This window comes from Paramormyrops kingsleyae, chromosome 6 (assembly GCF_048594095.1).
Source record: "Paramormyrops kingsleyae isolate MSU_618 chromosome 6, PKINGS_0.4, whole genome shotgun sequence".
Taxonomy (NCBI): Eukaryota; Metazoa; Chordata; class Actinopteri; order Osteoglossiformes; family Mormyridae; genus Paramormyrops; species Paramormyrops kingsleyae.
This window is the reverse complement of record NC_132802.1, coordinates 29289909-29315273: the sequence shown is the minus strand read 5'-3', so window position 1 is coordinate 29315273 and position 25365 is coordinate 29289909. Positions and strand designations below refer to the sequence as shown.

Genomic DNA, 25365 nt, shown 5'->3' with positions numbered 1-25365 from the left:
TAATATATTAATCCTCTCGCTCAGTTGTGCACCGGGGCCTCCCTTTTTCTATTGTGGTTAGAGCCCGTTTGTTCACAACATGGTATGAAATCTTCAGTTTCCCAGCATTTTCTCGCATAGAATAGCCTTCATTTCTCAGAACAGGAATAGACTGGCAAATTTGCAAAGAAAGTTCTTTGTTTCTGACCAGTTTGAGCTTGTAATTGAACCAGATACTCAACTAGCCCAAAGGAGGTCAGTTTTATTGCTTCTTTAATCAGCACAATAATTTTCATCTGTTTTATGCATAATTGCAAAAGGGTTTTCTAATGATCAATTAACCTTTGAAATCAAGCTTGCATTAGCAAACACAACATCCCACTGGAACACAGGACTAATTGTTGCTGATAATGGGCCTCTGTACACCTATGTAGATATTCCATTAAAAAAATAGCCTTTTCCAGCTATGATAGTCATTTACAACATTAACTAAGTCTACACAGTATTTCTGATTAATCTGATTATAATAGACAAAAAACTTCCCTTTGTTCAAAAGCACAGAAGTTTCTAAGTGACCGCCGAACTTTTGAATGGTAGTGTATGGCTGCAGGCTTATACTTTTGGAAAACTTTGCTTACTTGCATCACAGGACAAACACTGCCAGGTCAGATATATGAAGCATGTTTCAGTATTGGACTATCATAAAAAAACCATGCTGTTCACATTTAACTGCCATTTATAAACCTACTCTGTTCTATTCAGTGCGATGCTGAGTGTTATTGTGTTTTCATAGGGGTACAGCCAACAGGTAGTTCTTTGCCTCAGCCTGTCCCCTAGCCCTTTCCCCCCTAGCTTTGCCAAGCCACTGGGCATACGACAGGCACGTTGGTGCCTGTTAAATAGGAACCAGTTACCTTTAGCTGTGCTCCCTGATCCGAAACAACACCTCTGCTGTCTGCTTCTGTCTGCTGTACCTGAGGTATATGAAGAGTATACCAAGCATGATCATATACTTAAAGACTAATATCTTCCTCTGAGAAAGATATAGATCTGGGTAGCGGGAAGCCACATGTTTAAGGCTGTAGTTTTGTAACCAGAGGGATTCTGTCAGTGGCTTGCTGCTGCATGTTACATACTTAATTTGTACGGGAGTAATTTGTGTTAAGCAAAAGCAGGGGGATAAAAAAAGCTGTAAGTTATTTAATCAGTCTGGTAAAAACTAAGATAAATCATATCCCTGTCTGATAGGTCCTAAGTTTAGTGAAACTCTGCTGTACCTGCAGTTTTGTAAATGCTTCTTTCGCTGTGTCTCCCACCTTGGCTTGGTCTGCCTGCTGTAACCTTGAAGGAGGAACAGTCATCGAAGAAGGAATGTGTCCTGGAGGTTAAGCTGCAATCCATCTTCAGTACCATCTGTTTGTTGCTGTGCTCATTTCTTTGGACCCTAAACTAAAGTCCAATCAAGTCAGAGCCAGAAAACCAGAAGTTTCTCTGACTCCAGTATTAAAAATTTTAGCATTTATGTTAGTTTTATCAAACACTCAGGAACGATTTCAGTTATTGTGAATCCCTGTGATTCTCTGCTAGACAAATTCTAGTCTCCACTCAAAGCATATAATAAAACAATCAATTTATCGTGTTTATTTATTAAATGATTTCCAGGTATTGTGTTCATTAATCTGGAAAAATATATATAAAAAAAAACATAGCTTTGAAAGGTCATCTCTCTGGGTGGTCTTGTGGATCAGTGGACAGCACCCTTGCTGTACATCTCCAGGAATGGAGATTCAAATGAAATCAAACCAAATTCAACTTCCCCATGCTGTGTTAATGCCACCAGGTACTCCGGTTTCCTCCTGAAATCCAAAAATATGTAGATAGCTTAGTGGGTGTCAATAAATTGGCCAGATTGCGTACATGTCCTCTGATGGACTGGCATTTCATCCACAGTGCTCCCCAGCCTTGTGCACTATGCACCAGGGTGTAGTGAAACAACCTGAATGGGGCAAATGGAATGCAGCAGCCGTCTTACGAACAGAATGCGTCTGAGACGTGCCACGATTCTCAATGTGTGCAAATGGTTTTTTTTTTCTTTTTCGGTAATGGTAAACTTACGCGGGGGGGGCCTGATGCGCGGTATGTGTTTGTGTGGAGGCTGTGAGGGTGTGAGAGTGCACTGTTTGCCCAAGGGCGCCCCGCCCCCCCACCGCCCTCTCTCTCTTTCCGGTATCACACTTGAATAGACACCTGTCTTTTCAGAGTGTTGCTATCAGGCTCCATTTGCAGTGCGTTTGGAGCTCGGCTGCGGCTGCTGGGGGGGCGTGAGGTCAGCAGTGGGGGGCCGAGGTCAGCGGTGGGGATCTGTCCTCATACAGGCACAGCATGTGGATAGCCCTGCTGGCCCTCTGCCAGGTCTCATCGCTCCACGGGACCGCCGGGTTTCATGGTGACCGCAGGGTCTTCTCGCCTCAGAACTGCTCCTTGGATTGCATCCTTAAGGTAAAGCCTGCTTCGCTGCCCCACATTCCACTCGCCTGGGGCCTCGCGCACACAAGCACACGTGTGTGCACACACACATCCTGCTCTTTCTGAAGCACTCATTCTGCTACTTAGTCTCTTTACTATAGCCATCATTCACCCATCACTCAGTCTGTAATGCCCATTTCTCATAAATAGTAGGTTTAAGGTTCCTCTTTAGTACTAGTTCCTAATGGCTTAAATTGCTAACAGCTCAGTGGTGCCTGGTGTAAAATGCTAGGCTTTCTTTGTTAGTTACTGTACAGGTGGTACGAGTTCATACATTGATGCTTATGAGTGAGAGAGCTGTACCTTTGCGATGATCTTGTCTCTGGGGTCATGGAAGCCTTAGATGAAAGCTGCTGCCTTATCTTTGCTTGACTGTTGCCAGCTCACACAGTCTCCACCCATGCAAATAATTACATGCTCATTACGAAACAAAGAATCTGTCATACTTGCTGAGCGCATAACTGATATCATCCGGGCAATAACGTGAGGGGAAAGAGAGAAGCGTGTGAGCTTTGGGCTTGAAAGAACCAGCAAATGCTCTTTGTATTTTGCATTCACAGATTCTAAGGAGGTGAGCATGCTGTTTGAAGTGAATTTTTCTAAGTGTACAGGATACCTGTCCTATTGTTAATTCCTCCTGATTCTTATTATCAGCAAAACGGCAACTAGATCACAGAAAAAGAATTGATTGCAGGGTACAGTTACTGAGCCGCATGCCATCATAGGGAGTTCTATTTGCAAAAACAGACATGAAGGATCCAAGCCAGGACCTTTTAAAAAGAAATAGTTTTCAAGCAGCTGAATAATCATAGATGAGGGTGTGGATTGGGGAATTTCTTGGATGTACGTTTCTAGGATTTCAAAGCTATTTGCTTTGCTGCTCTTTCCAGCTCTTCTTCTAAGTTTTTCTTACATATGACATATGAAATATGGCACTGATTGTCCAACCACTTGTCCGTCAAGACAGGGTTAGGGCAATTTTTGAATTGCCAAATAACTGCATGACCCCAGGAGGAAATCTGCACAACACTGGGAGAAAATGAAAGCTCCATACTCACAGATTGGAGGTTTAATTTGACAAATTGCATCCTGAACTGATCTGTCCTGTCCAGAAGGCCAGGTTTTCACTCCAGGGGTCCCTGTTTGCGCAGAACAGTGCAGGAAAATGGTACCTTCTAGAACCAGGAACGACTGCCTGGACCCTACAAAGTGTGAAGGCAGATGACTCAAGTGCAAATGCTTCATGATCCTGGGGACAGGACCAAGAAAATGGGACTTGGAGACAAAACCAAATACACTGATTACAGAAGCAAAACCAAAAACACAGAAACCAGACTCCAAAAGAGAAGGGTGGAGCTCAGTGTCTCACAGTCCAAGAACAACAACACTGCCTCAAGCAAAGCTTTCTGCTCTGATTGACGGGTGACACAATACAGTGACTTGGGGCAGGGCTGAACTGGCCATGGGCATCTTCTCAGTGACCAATATCTCCCGCTCAATTAAATTTGTATATAGGGGGGGGGGGGGGGGGCAGTTTGTAATCCCAGTTCAGCCTTGACTTTAGGTAACAATAAAAGAGGCTCCAGACTTACTGCAATCCTGAATTAGAAACGATGGACGAACATAAAGAAATTATGAAATAGACTGTAAATCCCGGTTACAGAAATCTGTCTTATCATGAACAGTACTTTTGGACAGGAAAGATTCAGAAAACAACAGACCTTAATGTCCAATTATTATTATTATTATTATTATTATTATTATTTTAAAAAGGTCAGGAAAATAGAACTTTTTCACTTTTAAAAAAACAATACTTTTCCCAGGAAAGATCCAAGAGACTGCTGAGGTAGCATTGGTGGAGCCCCTTCCATCACGTGACTGCTTGTGTTTATGCACGTCTCTGGCACATAACTCGCCGACAGGTTTATCTAGTCCTTGTGCAAGCCTGCCCTGTATGTGTGTTTGATTTTGAGGGTTTATATTTCAGAATATAAACACACAACATCTTAGTGATGTCAAAATTTGTTTTTAGCTTTTGCCACATGGCAACTGAAATGGCCGTTTTACATGGTAATGTGGCATTTAATGTGTACTTATGTAAGAATTCCCTCTTGTTTAGTCAAACATATGGTGCAAATGTAAGTTTCAATGGGGGAAGCTGCTGTTGCAGAGATATGGAGAAACCATCTCGAGAAACAGAAGTGTTTTGTGAAGTAGGTTTGAAGTAGGTTTTTTAAAAAAACTCATGCATCACTATTATTATCCCCTGAACAAATTACTAAAAAGGTGCTGACTGCTTCAAACTCAGCACAAACAAATTACAGATGTGAAAATAACCAAAAGGAGCTCTTCCTACAACCTTTGTGTCACTCACTACACAGTTGATGGTGTGTTAAAAAGGTGACGTTTTGATAGAGGATACTCAATCATAAGATATTCATTCTCCTCATTGGCTGGCATATACACACTAAAATGTGAAAAAAATGTGGAAAAAAAGGTTTGCACTTGGCAAAGGCAGTCATGTCCAAGATGGGTCACATGCACTAACATTGGCAAACATGCCAGTAAAATCAGTTTTTACATTTTATTTACTTAGCAGATGCATTTGTCCAAAAAGACATATCAGTGACGAACAGACCTCATCTCTGGAGTCTTCATTGTACAGCCACACACAGTCTCTCAACACACAGCAAGCAATCTCCATGACATTAATTATAATCATCTGGTGAGATCTCCTTCCTGACGGCTTGGTTATTAAGCTTTTAGTGGTGGTCTTGACTGTGTTATTAACACTCAAACTGATCATCCTTGCCCCGAAGTTTTGTCATCCTCTTCCTCAGAAAATGCCCTTTTTATTTAATGGTTAACAATGGACGAAGGCTAGTTTTCTCCTTGTCCGGAATTGCTTAAATGTAATCTTAGTTATGTGACAAATTCTGTGTCAAGTATGTTTCAAATATATTTGTATGTGACTTTGAGATTTGAACAAAGGAACTGGTTTTAATTTGTTTAGAGAAATGGGGCATTAATAGATTTAAGGCTAGCAAAATAGAAGTGACCCAAGAGAAAACACTGGTTCAGTGAGAAAGAAAAAGGATGTGGGGCAAATGAAAGAGCAGGGTGCGGGTGGACAAGTGGTTAAGCTTATATTGGCATTATACAGTAATGACATCATAAAACAACGAACAGGTGGATTGAATCGGCATAACACACCCTGTCACCTGACTCCCCTTCCAATAGATAGTCACACCCTCATGCCTCACCTGCCTCTCTAGAGCTCAGATCCATGGTTACCAAGGAAGAAGTGTGATCTTTCTATCTCACTTTAATTTACTGTCTACCACAGATGCCGTGTAATCACTGCACCCCCTCAGGGATCCTAATATGAATGTGGTGACAAGATCAGGTGGTTGCTTCCTCACCAAATACAGCAGAGATTCACTACTTCATTTCTCAAATCAAAGAAATCCTACCTCTCAAACTCTATGTCTGTTGATTACTTTAAAATGTTTGTTTTCATGTCACTTTGAAAATTAATGCAAACTCCATAATTAGTTAATTTTTTTATTTTCAGCAAATTGGCATCTTTTAATGGGTTAGGGTGTCATTCAGTTTTCTGTCATTCAGTATCTCTGCTCCCTGAAAACAGACAGGATCTCATTGAATCTTACATACGCCTTGCTGAGAGTTTTGCACCAAGGCTTGTAGCTATTACTCATATCACTGCACCATGGACAGAGACAGGATTTAGAAAATGACTAATACAGTCGTATTCCAATGTACACCACCATTCAAAAGTTTTAGCACACACTGAGATTTTCTACATTTGCATCTTCATGATGAAGTGTCTGCACTGACACAATTTTTAATTTCCTGATAATTCTGTAAATGGTTCCATTTAAAATAACCACTTCTTCCCTGCTTCCTTCAGATTCTATTTGTACATCAGTGGGGGTGGGGTGGGAGATGGGAGAAGAGGCCTTTCTATGGTACCTTTTGTAATCCATGATTGCACTCCAGCTTTGTCAAACCTATTCCTGTGTTTTTGTATAAGGAGACGCAGGGCAGGGGGCATATGGGTGGGAAGGATATTGCGCACCATTGAACAGCTTTAGACACAATCCACCTTAAACATATTGGGTTCTCTTTTCCACCGGAGCAAAGCACAACAGAAAGTGGTTTTCATGGTTTCATACCAGCACATTGCTCATTTTCACTCCATGTGGTCTGTTTATTGTGGTATGATGAGCGATGTGTGATATGTGTTTTTTGTTTCTTCTACTTGGGTTTGTGTGTGGACTCTGTACTGCAAACAAAATTTACCTTCGGGTACCGATAAAGTAACTTGAACTTGATGTGCACATGTCGTAGGACTGGTGTTTTTTAAATGAGGCATGGCCGGGTGCATTGTCCCCGGGTTTATTACTTTAAGGTATCAGTAACATCATTTTAGTGTTTCGTGAAACACTAAAAGAAAATGTATAGTAATGAACTCGCGACAGGGCGTACCACAAAAAAATACTTTAATGGACCCTGTATGGGCGGAGCCCACGCCAAACTCAAATAATGAAGTACATCAAACACTGACGGTTAATTCCCACCGACCCGATTCCTCCCCAGTATATACAGGGTTGTGCGGAGCCCGCCACTTCTCCTTAACCTACTCCGCAGGTACTCCCATTCCACTATCTCTGAAACCCCAGAGACTGACTGAAAAGGGGGGCAGGACTGCCCTATAATAAACCTTTAGTCCTCCAGCTACTACAATATATATTAAGTAAAGAACAGACGGTATCATTAAAAAATCTTTTGAGTTCATTATCAGAATTAAGCATATACTGTAATTGAAAGGACGTTTGGATGCACTGACCAAAAAAGCATTTAAAAAATAATTTGTTGAGTGGGGTGGGGCAGCTCGATATGTGGCTTGGGAATCAGAATATTGTCGGTTCAAATCCTGTGAACGGCAGAGTGATCTCACCATTGGGGCATTGAGCAAGACCCTTAACCCCAACTGCCCCAGGGCTTGGCTGAACCTACTGTCTGCTCTATGCCAGTTTCATGTGGTGGCCTCCTGGGATACTTTTCCAGCTGTACTTAAGGAGGTCCCGCATATATATGCTGAGCACTTTGCCTTCACTCTCTGATTAAATTCCTCCAAAACCATTTCTACTAAGTTTAGATCAGGTGGCCAGGTCATGTGATGTGACATCACTCTCCTTTGTAGGCAGCATCATTGCGTGTGTGCATGTATATATATTTATGGTCTATGCTGGTGGGGTCCTGGTGTACCTGCTTGACCAACATACAGTAGCTGTGTTGGTCTACCTACAAATGAAGCTGGTCCACCAGCAATATTTCATTAACAATGGTGGTCCACCAGCACCAAAACATGATGTATGCTTGTATAATCAACAAACATTGCGCTGACTTTGCTGCATGGTAAACAGCTATGACGGTCTATGCTGCTTTTTCAGCAGAGACATTATTTTAAACTTTAAATAGCTCAATAATTATAATAAAATGTAGAGAATAGTACAAATAAACCTTACTATGGGTAGGTGTTTCTAGACTCTATGACTGGCACTGTAAATGTTATAATATTAAAATAATGTTCATATTTTATATTTATATGTCTGACATCCCCTGAATTTACCGTAAATATCACAAAAAAATTGCAATCCGCAATAGATAATGCGCCGCTGTCTTTTAAAGGTGAGGTGACGCGCCATTCCGATTGGTTCATTGCACGTTAAACCCAAAACACGCCTGAATAATTAAGAGAGGACAACTTATTTGCACCTTGCGCTGGCGCGAAGTCTGTTTTTTCCGCCTTTTAAATAGCGAAATGCATTTGAACACACCCATAAATGTTAGTTGCGCTTCGCACTTTGCCATGGATCGTGAAAATAGAGCCAATTACGATGACCGAGGACAAGAGGACCCAGAGTAATCTCACAAAAACATGGGAGATAATGCTTGAACTGAAGTGAGTAAGGATAGAAGTGTTAGTTTTTCACATCCTTCTTCAGAAAGAAGTTTCGATCTACTCAGGAGAAAAAAGACTCGGTTGTCAGTACCGTAACCATACATTATCTAGTTACTTTAAACAGTTTTACATATTATAAATCTGATGTTGCTTTAACTTAACTGCACCTTCCTAATGCTTTCATTATCCATTCGTAGAACACTAAGTGCACCTACATAATGCATTTATAACGCATTAATAGAAAGTTCGTCAGTAGTATGACCGTAACATGTCTTAAAGCATTGCACTTATAATACTTTCAATGAACAAGACATGACAGCTGTAATATACATAACGAACGAACATTATAATCGTATAATAATATAAGGTTTGTTATTAATGTATATTAACGCTGTTAAGGTACGCTAGGATGTTAAGGTATACTTGCATGCTGCTTGTGAATTAATGTTATAAAATATTTTAAATATTAAAATATTAAAACTTTGTGCCGGGACCTTACAGCATTGACTTCTGTGCCGTAGGGAGACTCAGCTTGTGAATACTGCAGGATCACCAGAGGAGATGTTAAAATGACCTTAGGAATCACCACGGCTCAGATGTTTGGCAGTAAGTTGGGAGTACTGACTGCATGGCAAGGTCGGCCTTTCCCAGGTAGAGAGAATGCTGGGAAAGAACATTATAAGCGAACTTGATTTCTATCAGCATCTGCAAAAAACTAATATAATAATTGGATTCTACCAGCAATAACATCAACCACAGAATAATGAAGCACATACCACAGCAAGCTAAAACCAAAAGTAATTCTGAGGGAATGGTACCCCTTTGTCTCATTTACCATTTCTGATATTATATTTATGTCTGTATTAGTAAAACAATGATTAAATCAGAGCTCCAGACTGTTGTATGTGAATTAGTGTAATACATGCATGTAAATTTTGAGTTTTGTCTGCCTTTCTCCATATGGTGCAGGCTGTGTGCCCCTCCCCTGTCTCTCCTACCTCGCCACACCACAGGGCTCTGACCCATGCCAGCATTACGTCCATGCGCCCATCAATGTCACTGTGGAGTTTATGACCAATCAGAATCCCACGTATGACACAGTCATCATCTCCTGGAGACCCAGTATATACGGTAACTGTGATGGCTTCCCGCTTCTCACCTACTCCTGGCTCGGATTCAAACTCTTTATCTAAGTTTTCCGCAATCTAAATTGCCTTTTTTCAGAGCCTACAAAAATGGGAAAAATTCAGCTCTAGATTATTGTGACAGCCTAGAAGCCAGAGGCCTGTTTTGTCATTATCTTCAGTTGGCCAAGTGTAATCAACGGTGTGCACTGGGGTTGTTTCTGTTTATCTATTTAAATATCATGGAATCTTGCCAGGGGTGCGCTAATGCACGGGCTTACCTGGGCTAATGGCCAGGGGCCTCTGCCTCAACTACCCTTGTTTATTAAAACCCCCAACGGTCTTTAACTTGGCCATCATAGAAGCTAATGGGGTGGGGGCATCCAATCATTCAAAGAGATGATGTTAATGTTCCTACGATTCTAACATAGCAGTATTGGTTTTCAGGTAATCGTGAATTAAATGAGGTAGCAGACAATAATGTTGGAGATGAATATTTATGATGTTGGGCATGCTTTGTAAATGACATTTGACGAGAATAAAGTAATTCATTAATGAAGTGGTGGGTTGTAGCGGTTGTGGATCCTGTTGTAGTAGCCTTGAGCAAACAGGCCACCTATGCTGGTAAATAACACCTGTGTCAGCAATCATGATCAGTTAAGAAGTATGAGATTTTCTCCAGTAATATTTCACTGTATCAGTTCACTTTTTTTTGGTAATGTAATGCTCACCGTTAACTGTTATGACATGTTCTAATATGGTTTACTTACCTCTTTATTATAGTATTATGACAATAAAGAGATCAAATAAATTGTTACCAACCTTCCCTGGTAATTATAACTTTCCAGAGTCTCATGTTTCAGTCCAGGTTGCTTCATGCTAACTTGAATTATAACTGATGGATTAACTTTCTGCACATCCTGTTCACCTAAGACCACGGGCGACAAATTAATTACTGACAAGCCATGAAAATAAAATATACTGTGAATGTTTCACCACCTTGTGTTGTGTATTTTTAGTTTTTGTGCATTTCCACAAAAACTATGTAAGAACATTTACAGATGCTGGCAACGGCATGTAAATTTCCAGTAGCTGTACTACCATGACCATGCTCATATACCCTTTTTCTTCATTAGTCCAAGTAACTTGACTGTGTGAATGTGATGATTTTACTCTATTTACACTCAAAAGCAATTCCACTCGCATTATGTTTTATATGTTTCAGTTGCTTAGCACACTTTTTTTTTATCAAAAGACATTTATAATTCTCCAAATATACAGTTTAACAGCAAATAACTAGTACTAGTTCAGCACAGAATCCTGGCATTCAAACCAACATCCTACAGTACAAGTCCTTAGTCACCATTACATTTGTGTGGTTGTGTTTCAGGTATTGCCTTTCTTCGGGGCTTCCAGGTGTCGCTGCAAGCTCTGGGAGGGGCTCACGTGGAGTGCCAGCTGTTTCTGTTCCAGCGAAACCTCTCTCTGTCTGCCAGCCACACTGAGAGGGTCAGTCAGCTATTGCCTGCATGGCTCTTCATTTTCCACATTTCCTCACTGAGTACGATTTGCGTTTGAACCAGCAATCTTGGTTCCTTAAACTCTGTGGCACCTTACAATAAGTGTTGTACTTGCCTTAAACTTCAACTCGATTCTGACCATTATCTCTTTGTTTGATTTTGGCTTGAATTCTGGTAACAATAGCAGCGTTGACTGTGATATACATCTAGACCAGGGGTACTGAAATAGTGGACACTAGTCTGCATCCCAACCAAAACGCAATTAGATCTGGAGCACGTAATTGATGGAACCCCTCCCAGTTGGCAACATTGACTGAGGGGGCTCCCCCACGGACCTCGGGTTTGTGTCACGGATGGAATTTGAATCTCTGTGAAAAATAATTGAATACCCCTAATCTAGGCTTATTGAATATTAGGTATGTTATCCAGCATATCAAAACAACAAAATAATTTTATGCTCATCTCCCATGTTGCTCTAGGTTCAGCAAATCTCCTTTGCAACGTCTAAACGAAAACTCTCAAACAGTTGTTACGTAGCTCTGCCGCTAACTGCCTTATACTGTTTTATTTGCTCAGGTGTACCAGTCTGATCCCATCTCCCAGTTACCCCTGGCTTCCCAGTTTGTCGTTACTGTCATGGCTCTTCCTGTTCCAGAGCTTTGGGACAAATTCTACCAGAGTGTGCACTTCTCTACACGCAGTAAGCTTTGGTTCTTACTGGACCTCTGATTTCTTAAATTTTCCAGCACGTCTTAGCACCAGCATTACAAATCCCACAGGCTAGCAAGGACTCTTAGCTGTGTTCCACCTTCTGTTATCCAAGATTACTGTGTATTGCTGGTGAGCTGGTCTGCACTATATAATAACTTTAAATGTTATCTTACAGTTACACACATACAGCATTACTACAAGTGACAGTAAAACATTTCACGTGTTGACCGCTACATTTCTACCCAAACTTTCTGCGTATTTGCCTATCATCAACCTCGCATTGATCAACAATACATTAGTCCTGTCCTACATAAAAGATTACATAGACAGCTAATATCTGTTATACTGTCTTCCCCAGCATGCCCAGAGAAGAATGGCTTGGAGCAATGCCAGAGGGGTGAGTGTGAGAAAGGGAAGGGCCATTGTCAAGCTGTCACTAAAATCACTTATATGTATCAAATCCATATGCATGTATAATAAGGGATTGCATCTTGAGAAACTGGAGTCAAACCCATAATCACTGTTATTTTATTAAATATACGACTTGAAAACCTTAAAGAAGATCGGAAGATCTCATAAGCTGATAAATTTACAGTTATCAGTATTTATTTATATCTCCAAAGACTTAAAGCTTTGTCTTTAATCCTAAATACCCCATAGACTGCTTAGGATTTTAACTTATTTTGAGTGTGTTACAATATTATGTTGGCCTGTCTTACAAAACCTGCCAAACTCCAGGTAAAACTTCTCCTAATTTAATTATATTCTGCTCTTCAGCTCCTGACAGACAGGTTTGTGTTGTACATGGGTTTCAGACACTTTTTTGGAATCTTTCTCATTAGGGAGGAGCATAACCAAGGTAGTCTGGATATGTCCTACTAAAGCTATTTTGCCTTAAGTCTAGACCATACTTCCCTTGTCCACGTGCCATTATGATCCGCGCACCATGCGCATGACTTAAATTTTGTCATCCAAAGTGTCCACGTGGAGGATGCACTTGCAGCCCTGATCTAGAGTATAAAGGACTTTTTGCGTGTCAACGTGCATGTAAATTGACATTACATTACTAGGTGTTTCCAGTAGTTGGAATCTGCTGGTCTGGTAGAATAACACTGCTGCTCTTATGTACTGATCACGACCGTCTGCATGCGCAGACAAATGTAGTAGATACACAAGAGTCTGTGTGCTCAACCGTGTGCAGACCATAACAGCAGAGGGATAAGTGAAATATGAACTAGTCTTTATTCTACCATGCAGCCCGTCCTGTGTTCCAACAGGCTCCACCTGATGCATACAGCTGTAAGAACATAGTGCACAGATGAATGATAGATGATGCATATAATACCAAACAGATAAGGTGCAAAGACAGAACACATAGTGCAAACCAAGGGTGTAGATTTGGGGAGGGATGGTAGGGTCATGTCCCTACCAATATTGTGGGAGTACTGTGTCTCTTTAGGGGGGCAGGGGGCTCATGACAAATTCCCTACCAACAATGAAAGAAAACCTATGTCTTTGGTGCGACCAAAGTAACAAACAGAATATTGTGACATTCAAAATAAATAAACATTTAAAGATAAAAAGAATGTATTCTGTGAAAATAAATTATATGCAATAAGAATAGAAAGCACTAGACCAGTGTTTCTCAACCCAGTCCTCAGCGAACCCCAGCCAGTCCACGTTTTTGCTCCCTCCCAGCTCCCAGCGCACCTGTACCAGCTATTCGGTGTTCCTGATTGGCTGGGAGCTGGGAGGGAGCAAAAACGTGGACTGGCTGGGGTTCGCTGATGACTGGGTTGAGAAACACTGCACTAGACTTTCTGCAGGGTGTTAAAAGATTGTTTTTTTTCCCCCTCTCTCTCTCTTCCTAGACTGGTACCCAGAGAATGTTGAATTGCGTCAAGAGGGACTTGACATTGTTGTAACCTTTAACCTCGCTCCTCCACATCTGGGAATCAGCCATTATTTTTCATGGTGCTATGGTGGGGGCATGCGCAACTACACAGAGATCAAAACTGTGAGTAAAAGTTTACCAAGGGGTATTGGGAAGTACTAAGGAAAAAAAATCAGGATTCATTTCAGAATCAAAAGGTTCCATTTGCAGAGAGAGTCTTTGGATGGTCTTGAGGATTGAATATGTCCAAGGGCTTGGAATGCTTTGAATGTCATACAGTGTTTCTCAATACAGTCCTCATTATAAAATTAAATATATAAAATATGAAGCAATGAACACAATTCTGAGACAAATCTGAGTCACAGAATGTTCATAAAATTTGATCATTTAGCATCATTTTCACACTCATCATTGCAACATTGTCCTTAGTTTATTACATTACCCAGTAGGGAATCAATGATCTCCACTGTTTTTCAGCAATAGTAGAGGAGGGCAGGTCTCTGTGCTACAAACTAGGGTGTTTACAATAAATAAAAGACTTCATGAAAAAGGTATTTCAATAATCTAAGACATTTGGCAGGTCTTACACAAATATCCTTTGTTCATATCCTCAATGTATTGATTTCAAAAACATTTACCGCATAGAAACCATTAAGATCATTTACCACATGAACATAACAATTGTGTTATACCTAGTGTTTGGATACCCTGCAGACCTGTTCTCTTGCAAAGTCTCTCTGTTCATTGATGTCACATAAGAATTCTGACAGTGCCAGTACTTTCAGACTGAATGAATATTGACAGTTTTTTTGTTTACTAAATTACATTGTGCAGAAAAATCTAGCATATAAAAATAGGTAGTACAGAAATTGCCCATCCATCAACTGCTTGTTGTGGTTGGAGGGGATAGACTTTCCTTACTTTTCATTAATATTGTTACAGTTTTTCTCCATTGCTGAAGCACAATTCTCAAACAAACATGTGCGAGCATTATGTTTAAACCTGCACATCAACATTGCATTTATATTTTAAGCATTTTTCACTGTATAAATTCAATTGTCTGTGATTAGTCCAGGAGTACATTGAGTAAACCTCACCAAAATTGATTACATTGTTTTTCTGATACATTTTGTTACTTTCACATGTATATATCAACATAAATGTAAGTGTAAATGTTAACAGGCAAAATACTCCAGTCAACAATGACTAACTGTTAAAATCTGTATTGTATAAATTGCAGTCATCTGGCACTGTTGTGGTGTCAAAGAAACTGAAATTTTGCGACTTACTCATAAGTTCATTTTCTCACGTTACACAGCAATCAATCGCATGTAAACTTTAGCATTCAGTCAGAACTGCCAGTTCTGAAACATTTATGCCAAAGGCGTGTATTGGGTTCGAACCATGAAGGGAAACGACATATTCATTGATAGAGTTATGTGACTTTGAAACACGAGTTTGAATTTTGAGTAAATTATGGTCTGTTGTACGTGAAATTTAGGTTTTAGGTCATAAACATATGCTGACTGCATTTGAAGTTTTGAAACTTTGAACTGTTTCAGAAAATGTGCTTAATTGAGAAAAACTGCAAGTGTTACCTACAGACACAGTATTAAACCAGTTTATCGTGGCTTAGGGACTGCACGATTGCTACAGGCTGTCAGCATGTTTGAGCAGGTCAGCTCAGGGACAGACATAGTTCAGTGTGCATGATTCATTGAACTCTGGGGCTGCAAGGTGCTTGTCACCATGTTTGAGCAGTTCAGCTCAAGAACTGGCATAGATCAGTGCGTCTGATTCATTCAACCTCATGAATGGTCAGCTTGTTTGATCAATCCAGTGCAAGGACAGATGTAGCTCAGTATGTCTGTTTCACTCAACTCAGGGGCTGCAAGGCACTATATATAATGTATTTATTATGTAGTACGTTAGGATACATGACATAAAGATAAAAATTATATATATTGTGGCCACATTTTACTAATTAGTTCCCACATTGTGTAAATCGTGGCCGCATTTTACTAATTCGTTCCCGCAATATAATAAAATGTGGTCATGTTTTATTAATTTTTTCCCACATTTTAGTTTAATTGTAGCCATGTTTTATTAATTTGTGGATGGATTGGTCGCTCTGAGGCTAGGGATCTGTGCTAGCAATCTGAAGGTTGCTGGTTTGAATCCCGTGAATGCCAGGAGCGATCCTACTCTGTTGGACCCTTGAGCAAGGCCCTTAACCTGCAGTTGCTGTATCCTGGGTATGATATAACTCTACATTCAGCCCTGCAAGCAGGTCCTCCAACTTACAGGGAAATTTGAAGGTTGGTGGCAGGATTGGCACTCCAGCCACCAGGAAAAACTCACACTGTTCCATTTGGACTAGTGTGGTGCTGAGGTATCACCCACTGCATGGCTGCATTCAGGTTCTCATCCCTGAGGTGGTTTGTCGTGTGGTGGGTGCAGCAACGCGATATAATCAGCATGTAATCAGCAATCAGACCTGTTCTACCTCTGAGGAACAACAGGTCGAGTATCTGCGGTGGTACCTGAAAAAGGTTCTAGTTCCTGAACAAATTCCTGTGGTGGGAAAGCACTTCAAGAGCTGCGATTACAGATGAAAAACACACCATTAATGATCTCTGGCTATGGGGAGGGTAATTAGCTGTCCTGTAGATACTGAGTATGAAAATGTGTTCAGTGAGACATGTGACACTAGATATTTTGGGACCTCAGTGTGACTGGGTTCTTTGATCTCTGGACATTTTAGTGGGACTTGGTCTACTTGCTTTAGTGTGACTTCCAGTTTTGAAAAGTAACATTAGAGAAGAGCAAGTACATTGTAATGTGACCCAGCACAAATACACTATATTGACTAAAGTATTGGGATACTTGCCCATTACACCTACAGGAACTTGTATGACATTCCATTCTAAATCCATAGTCATAGGCATGAATATTGACTTGGCAGCTGCCACTCTTCTGGGAAGGCTTTCCACAGGATTTCGGGATGTGTCTGTAGGAATTTTTGCCCATTCATTCAGAAGAAGCATTTCTGAGGTCAGACACTGATGTTGGACATGAAGGCATGGCTCACAATCTGCATTCTAGTTCATCCCAAATTTATTTGGTGACATTGAGGTCAGGGCTCTGCCCAGGCCAGTTCTTCCACACCAAACTTATCCAACCATGTGTTTAAGGACCTTGCTTTGTGCACTGGGACACAGTCATGCTGGAACAGAAAAGGGCCCTAACTGTTCCCACAAAGTTGGAAGCATAGAATTGTCCAAAATGTCTTGATGCTGAAGCACTAAGCGTTCCCTTCACTGGAACTAAGCGCCCTAACCCCACCCCTAAAAAACAACCCCATACCATTATCCCTTCTTTGCCAAACTTTAAAGTTGGCACATTGCTGTCAGTAGGTAACATTCTCTTGGCATCCACCAAACCCAGAATCATCCATCAGACTGCCAGACAGAGAAGTGTGATTTATCACTTCACAGAACATATTTCCACCACTCCAGAGTACAGTGGCGGTGAACTTTACACCACTCTGCTTGGCATTGCACTTGGTGATGTGACACTTGCATGCAGCTGCTTAGCCATGGAAGCACATCCCGTGAAACTCCCAGTGCACAGGTTTTGTGCAGGGGTTAATTCCAGAGGAAGTTGAGAACAGTTATTGAGTCTACAGAACACTGGCGACTTTTACGGGCAATGTTCCTCAGAACTCGGCAACCCTGCTCTGCCACTTCATTGCTGAGTTTTTGTTGTTCCTAAACACTTTCACTTTGCAAAAATACCACTTACAGTTGACCATGGAATATCTAGCAAGGAAGAAACTTCACAAACTAATTGCAAAGGTGGCACCTGCAGTCACATAAAACTCTAATATATGTTATTATATATTATTATAACTAACCAAAATTTCTTATGAACCACTTCTATACTATATACTAAGAATTTGATCGTCTCCCCACAGAATCCCTCAAGCAACAAAACACACCACAGTTACCATCTGCTTGGCCTCCAGGCTGGAACCAACTACTCGTGTGAAGTGAGTTTGTTTCTTATATACAGTTTACAGATGAATACTGTAATATTGACATGTCAGACACATGGGTGTCAGATTTTGCCTAATCACGATTATTAGTCCTGTGAGCCAGACTGGGATAAGCGGTGATAATGAATATATGTTTGTTTCATGGAGTTGAAATTTTGTGTTCTGTGTACTCTAAATAGTATTAGAAGTCAGGCTAATAAAAATAAAGTTAGTGCTACAAGATATGTAAAATGCAGAGATTTGATAGGACACTACACATCACCCTTATTTTGATTTGGAGTTAATCTTGGTGCTAATTGGAAGTTTTTCATAAATTTTATATGTATATGGTCATTGTGGGAATATAATAGTAAATGCACAGTAATCATTTAGAGTGCCCTCATTTTGTTTTTCTAAGAAGGAAATAGCATAACCTTCTAGTACATTTTGTATAGGTACATGAAAATTATTAAAATTCTCTTTTTCAAAGAGAATCATGTCCTAAGCTCAGGTTACACAGACAAACATACTAGACTGCATCTAGCAAGTTATGATAAAATTGCACAGAACTTGACAAAGGGATGGGCAGGATCTCTCCTGAAACAGCTCGTATGTCAAACCAGAATGTCAGAGTGCTACTGCTTTCCATGCATGACAGGAACATCAGTGACACTTCAGGAACCTTATGGAAATGAGAACACAAGGCATGAGGCACAAGTCATTTTGGGACCTGGGTGTATCTCACTGCTTTGATCTCTGGAAGGTGGATATTTTGGTCGGAATTTTCTGAGACTGAACCTTTAAGTGGGACTTCATTTAGGTGCTTTAGTGTGACTCTTTAGAACCAGGTTTTAATACAAAGCCATGGTCAAAATTCAGTACATCAGGTTACTTCGGTTTGACTGAGCACTTTAAATCAATAAGACTATGAACTTTAGTGGAGTCTTTGTGGGACTGATGATTTAAGAACTTTAGTCTCTTGAACAACCTAACTATAACCTTTGAAGGACTATCATCACATTACGTTCAAGCAAGTTAAAATTGTTTTGGTGAGATAAATGCTACATGAGGTATAACAGTATTTCTCAATCCACATTGACACTAGATTTATTTGAGCATTTTAAGCATTTCTCATGGCATTCACACAAAATTCAACCATTGAAAAAAGTTAAGAGCTGTGTTTCCAAACTACCACTAGATGGTAGCATTTATTCAAAATAACTGTACTTTCTGGCTTCTCTACTTGAACCTGTAGTTTGCGTATTTAATAAAAACGTTTTCTTCTTCCTCTACGTGTGATATCGACCATAAATTTAAAAGGAGTGCCTGAGAATGGCTGTGCAGGCTAACACTCTCTCATTGTGTATTCCGGGGTTCAAGATTGCTGCAGATGTGGTGGATGCAATCAGGAAAACATTCTCCTTTCGAGTCTCACCACTAAAACAAGGTGAGTCCACTGAAATTTGTTCATCATCATTTGAACTCAAACTGGGAAAGGAAAACAAGGCAGACAAAAGTAAATAGAAGTAAATACATATGTTATGGGTACACAATACATGTACTGTTTGAAGTTGAATACCAGAGTTCATGTCCATGAATCGGAGATTTTATTGGTATGGTGTGTGATTTGCATATATAATGGAAATGTGGTGATTTAAATCTCTGCTGTCTAGATGATGGACCATTTATGGCCGAGACCATCATCCCTGCTGTGCTCCTGTTCGCTGCCATCGTGGTGGTTTTTGTGACGGCAGCTATAACTGTGGTTAGCAAGAGGAAGATGAAGAGGAGGCAGAGGGAGATAGGTAACTCTGCTAGGGAGCAGCAATGTGCTGTACAGGCAGACGGAGAGGTTCAGCCTCTGCAAGTCACTCAGCTAGTAGGCCTTGGATCTGGGCCTTGACTGCTTTTGGGAAACAATCAGCCTAAACCTTCCAAAGTCAGTACATCAATTGGATTTATTACTTTAACACATTTCCACTTATTCCGTAAGGAATAAAACAGTAAATAAACATTAATTAATTACAAATATTGGGAAAATTATTCCCTGATCCATGTAAATAAAAATTTGGTTCACTGATCTATGTATATATAATTACTCATGTGTATAATTACTTAAGGCCCAAGATGGGTATCCTGCCAGCACCTGCGTGAGAAATGGTGCATAAAATGCAGGCAACACATTTTTTATTTCCATGCACTTAAATGTTTAGTTTGACAGAGGACCAGTGAAACGTGCAGAAAGACAGACCTCTCAAATAAACAAACAAACCAGCTTCTTGTTAATTTATGTACATCATTAATAATCAGCATTTTGCTGGCAGAAACACATGTGAAATCAGAACCAGGCCCATGTGTGGCTTTAATTATATGTACATAACAACTATGTGACAGTGCTGTATGTATACTGTATTAGAATGTGTACTTCACAGTTTCTGTGTACAAAAACAACATATTTGCCTAGTATCCTATTATTATCTGATTTCTGTTTCAGAGAAAATCAAGCCATTTGGCAGCAAGCTTGCAAGTGAAGAGCACAGCCTGGTGTTGATTGGCAAGCCCCAACCTCCTAAGCTCCTGATTTGCTACTCCAGCACCGATGGTCCCGCCCATGTCAGGGTAGTCATGGAATTGGCTGCCTTTCTTCAGCAGCATATGGCTGTACAGGTAAAATCAACCACAAAAAACAACATGCAATATAACAGCAAAAAGTACTAAGTCTTTGCCAGGTATAAATGGTTAATGATGCATCGAATAACAGTGTTCTGTAGTGTGATGCTGCATTAGAAATGGTTTACTTGTTCACTCATTCACTCACTATTACTAATGTTTAAAAACCTATGTAATTCATTAAAACTGAAATTAAATGGTTTTGGACACAACATTCCAAGATGCTATATATTGGTATCCTAGCAACCATACAACTGACATTTGCGAATATGAAAATACGGTGACAACATAAATGCAATAATGGGGATAAAGTAAATATGGATTTTAAATATTATCATTTTATTTTTATGGTTTTGTTATAGTATTGTTTAAAACTGAAATATTGTCAGCCTCGATCTTCGCAGGGATCCCCATTGTGGATATTTTGTAGTGCACTATGGAGTGATTTATAGCTGCTGGTCGAAACACATAACAAAATAGGGGAAGCACCAGGTAGGTTACTGTTTAGGCGATTGTGAGTGATTTTGAATACATCCTGAGTGACTAATGTTTTTTTTTGCCCAGCTAAGTTGCTCAGCATGGCTGGTCAGGGATTATATGGATTGGTCAACAGCATTTCATGTGGTTTTCACAGGTGAGCTTGGACCTGTGGGAGGTTCTGAGCCTGATGGAAGAGGGCTGCATGAGCTGGTATAGCCAACGCATCCAAGAGAGCGATTTTGTGCTGGTGATCTGCTCCCAGGGGCTGCAGCAGCAGATAATTGATCGGGGTCAGATGGGACTAGAGGCAGATCCAGGAGAGGGTGCTGCAGCAGCGCTGGCAGCCATCTGCCTGGTCGGCGAGGAGCTAGGCCGTGCTACCGCCCAAGGCTGGGACTTGTCTAAGTTCTTGACGGCCACCTTCACATACTCATGGGACGCAGACGTTCCAGGGTTGCTGGGTCTGGCTGCCCACTACACCCTGATGAAAGATCTGCCCCTTCTCTTCTCACACCTCCATCGGGTGCCACTGCATAGCCCTGGGCGGAGCCTGCAAGTGGAGCACATGACAGAAGAGACGTACAGTACTCTGCCTGCTGGAGGCGCTCTCCACTGGGCTATCCAAGAGGCCAGGGTGGCTTATGAGGATCAAAAGAGGGCCATCAGAGAGGCCAGAAGGTGATACATGGTGTTAAGTGGCAGTTATTCAGTCATCATCTTACTCTACGAATGTGCGAGCAGGTCACCTGCATGTTGGATAAACCTGTTGGTGAAGCAGTTAAATAATGAGAGAACTGCACAGAATGACACGGTTTAAGGGCTAAACCCGCAAAACTGGGAGCACTGGTCTTTTCACCAATCTGAGTAGCAAAACGTGACTGACTACTGAGCAATTTTTACTCATCATAACTGTCAGCTTGGCAAGCATTACTACATCTTGGAACTTGCAAGCCAATGTTTTTGCTGTTCAAACAAATGTGAATAGTATCCATTATGTAATTCTTTTTGTATTTAGCCTTGTCCTTTAGATGGTTTATCAGTTTAATTTAATGTAATTGAAACATTAAAGTTAATTCAATGAATAGCTCATCCATCCCAAATTAAGAAAAAATCATTTTAAACTGAAATTTCAAACTAACATGGACACTAAGGACCAAGATCAAGAAGCACAAAGACAACTAGCAAAATTCTGAATATATTCCATTGACTTGGGTGGTCTGGCCACTTACAGAGCTCGCATTTGTGAATACTTCTGAAGAACAGTTGACCAAAAGGGTGTCCAAGATTAATGCTGTACCCAGAGTACAGACACAATACAATGATCGAGATGCTCCCGGCTATGTGAAAGGTTGACATCTGGGTTGCCAACGTTGTTCTGCTGGCTGGAGTGAGATGGAGTGAGACAAGTCCGCACGCACATGCACACGCATTTACATGTATGTAACAGTTTAATTACCCTAATGTAAGGGTCTGTAGGGTTTGCAAACTACCCTAGCGCTTTTGGTGTAGCTAATTTTAGGTGTATAATAGAATAAGCGTTAACATTTCTTGCGTGTCCATGAAAGCACGATGCGTGATTCACTTGCCAGATGCGTGAGAGTTGGCAACCCTGTGACACTGATAATGTAATATAACGTAGAAATGGTTTCCGAGACTCCACAGTGCTTCATTTTGATAGCTGCTGTAGAGACTTACTGATCATTAAATGTTTATTTTGTCATTTTGGTCAAAACTACAATTTTATGCAGGTCCAGTTAATAAGGTGATTTGTTTTACCTAATAGTTTAACATTCAGTTTAGAAGCAGTTAGAAAATTATAAAAGCAGTCACTTAAAATCCTGCTAAAATTAAACACGAACGAGTTTCACAGAAAATCACTACACTCCCGCCTTGCTAAGGTGTGTGAGACCGGATCGCCGCCAAAAAAATTCTTGTTTGCGCTCCACCTAAATAATACACGCTAGTTACTTGGCGCCTGAAATTGCTCGTTTGGTTAAACGAGTTAGCAGTCACGGAACCAGCTTACAATCCTGTTTTATATTTCTAATACTTTGTACTCTGTAATTTCAATGAAGTATGTATATTTAATTTCAGGTGCTATATTGTCAACCATTAAAATGCCAGTTTAACATTTGAACGGCTTATTTGTATATTATCAGGTTCACTTAAACCATTGCCTTCGAGATTCTAGTCTTATTTAGCCTTTGTCAGTTTTGCCGCATTCGGTTTCATATGATCAAAAACTCATACTACCACTAGAGGGCAGGAATACATTTCCATTTGTTTATTTAGCAGAGCCTTACATGTGAGGCAGATCGCAAGCACACGTTCAGTTGTTGACCCATTTTAACCACTAGGTGGTGAATGGCTGTTGCCGTAAACGAAAAATAACAAATTAATCTGAAAGACTTTGACCTGCCTAGTACAGAATGTTCGTTTAACAAAAGCCCGGTTTTCCAATATGCAAATACATGCCCCTTAAATTCTTTTCAAATGCTCTCATAATATTAAGGTTTATGTGTTTTTCCCAAGTGTAACTTTCAAATTTTGAGGAACTTGACTGATCCTGTGCAGCCTGGAAGTGTTTCTGGTCAGCCTCACAGTATTTTTTTCTTTAATTATTGTTATTCTATGTTTTTAAAAAAAAAATCATTAATATGTTTTCTTAAAACCAACAACAATGGATGAAACTTCTTTTGTCCTTCCATCAAGGCAAAGACTCCTTTGTATATTCCATCTTTTACCATACATTTTTAAATATTAGATGGATTTTTATGTCATATTTCAATAAACATGTGAATTATATTTAAATGGTGTAATTTTTTACAGTGATAGGTATTTTCATTTATATCAAAAGGCCTTTCTATTTTTTTAAAGGAAACTGTTTCCTGCAAGAGAAAAAACTTTTCCCACAATCTGCATAACTGATATTTTCCCTTGGTTGTGTGAAGCATAACTGTCTGGATGACTTTACATTCCTGCCAAGTGTCATGGTGCAGATGGGTTTGCCCACAAGATACAACTTGCCAGCAGGTAACTGAAAGATGTGCTCACAGACACACTTTCCTCAGTAGGCTGGAGAAACAGGATCTGTGGGATCTTCCAAAGGAATCCACTCAGACGGTAGGAATGTGCAAACCCTTCGGACAGCGTGCCATGTCAGAGCTTGCTCCCTGCATTCTCGCCCTCTGTTTACCCAGACCTTTCTGCAGAAACAAACTAGCCAGACCAACCAGCAGTTCTTCAATGTTTATTCCAAAGGAAATTAAAAAGTCAACTGTTTTGAATACCAGTTAAATATGGCAAGATGAGTAATAAGAGGAACATAAAAGTGTCCCATTTTAATAGACTATTCATTTGGGAAGCTTTATGCCAATGGAAACCTGAAAAGGTGTTAGGGCAGTTAGACAGGAGTGCCCAAAAGCCCCCGGCCATTTCTGTCCCTGCACTTCCAATTCAGCATGACTAACTCTCCTGTTTACCGGCTGTATGTTTGGTGTGGTGTGTCACAGTCAGGCTGACAAAGATGTCTGTAAGACATCCTTTGTGGGTGGAACATAGAGACCCAGCCCCTGCTCATAATGATGGTTGCTGGGTGGAACGCGAGTCACTTCCCCTCTAAATCGAGGTTCTGTAATCAGGATTGGCTTGTATATGCAGGGATCCATAACCCACATTGAAGTTCACTTATTTGTGATCCCCCCCCCACCCCCACAATCGAGTCTTTCGCTCACACTTGGGTATGTAGTCCACACTGTTACTACTCCTTTGCTCCACCATGAATAACACAGTTCTGGGCTGTCAGTACTGTTAACTGTAAGTAAACTGAGATAGATGAGGGCCAGCTCTGATGTGGTCTACCTTCGTCCTTTTGTCATCACTCTCTTAGGAAACATTAAACCACCTCGCCCTGAGTTTAATACCTACCCTTCCAGCACATGTTGTTAAGAAGCATTATCTAGGAAAAGCCAGCCCTGTCCTGCCCCTCATGCACAGAATGATGTCACACTGCAAAGCCAGTCCCATTTATATCTAATTAGAATAGCCTTCTTTGCTGAGGTAGTGCTGCTCCGAGACAAACTTGCATTCCAGAATCAAAGTGACCAGCCTCTCACAGTAGTGTACCCACTACCAATCCAAAGAATCCATAAAACATTCTGTAAAAGCATTATGAATCAGAATTAAACTCATCGCACCCACTTCTTCATCATCAGCCTTTTGTGCGAATGATTATGAGCAGTGTGTAATCATCGGTGATCTGAATCATTTCTAGAGCTATCAAGTCTTCTGGATCCTCAAAACCTTGAACTTTAACTTTGTCAGGTCTCCACTTCCACGTATGTGTGTATGAGTCTGTTTAATGCATCTTGCATTAAACTGATGTAATAAAAATACACAGTTTCTACTAATTCCATTTTAAATTCAATTTGTATAGT

The 25365-nt window shown here is 40.5% G+C and overlaps 1 protein-coding gene across 5 annotated transcripts; it reads left to right on the top strand.

Moving 5' to 3' along the window:
- Positions 1-2220: 2220 nt before the first annotated feature.
- Positions 2221-23734, top strand: LOC111844672 (interleukin-17 receptor D). 5 transcript variants are annotated; one of them, XM_023813341.2, is made up of 12 exons: positions 2221-2478; positions 9016-9100; positions 9464-9625; positions 11009-11127; positions 11715-11838; positions 12208-12246; positions 13721-13866; positions 17720-17794; positions 19160-19226; positions 19453-19584; positions 20274-20446; positions 21084-23734. In XM_023813341.2, exons 1-12 carry the CDS (start codon positions 2362-2364, stop codon positions 21609-21611), a joined length of 1767 nt encoding a protein of 588 aa, XP_023669109.1. In that variant the 5' UTR covers positions 2221-2361; the 3' UTR covers positions 21612-23734. The 5 variants fall into 5 exon arrangements, with proteins under 5 accessions (XP_023669109.1, XP_023669108.1, XP_023669107.1 ...); XM_023813340.2 differs by having other exon boundaries at positions 9455-9625; XM_023813339.2 differs by having other exon boundaries at positions 9016-9145.
- The last annotated feature ends 1631 nt before the right edge of the window (positions 23735-25365 follow it).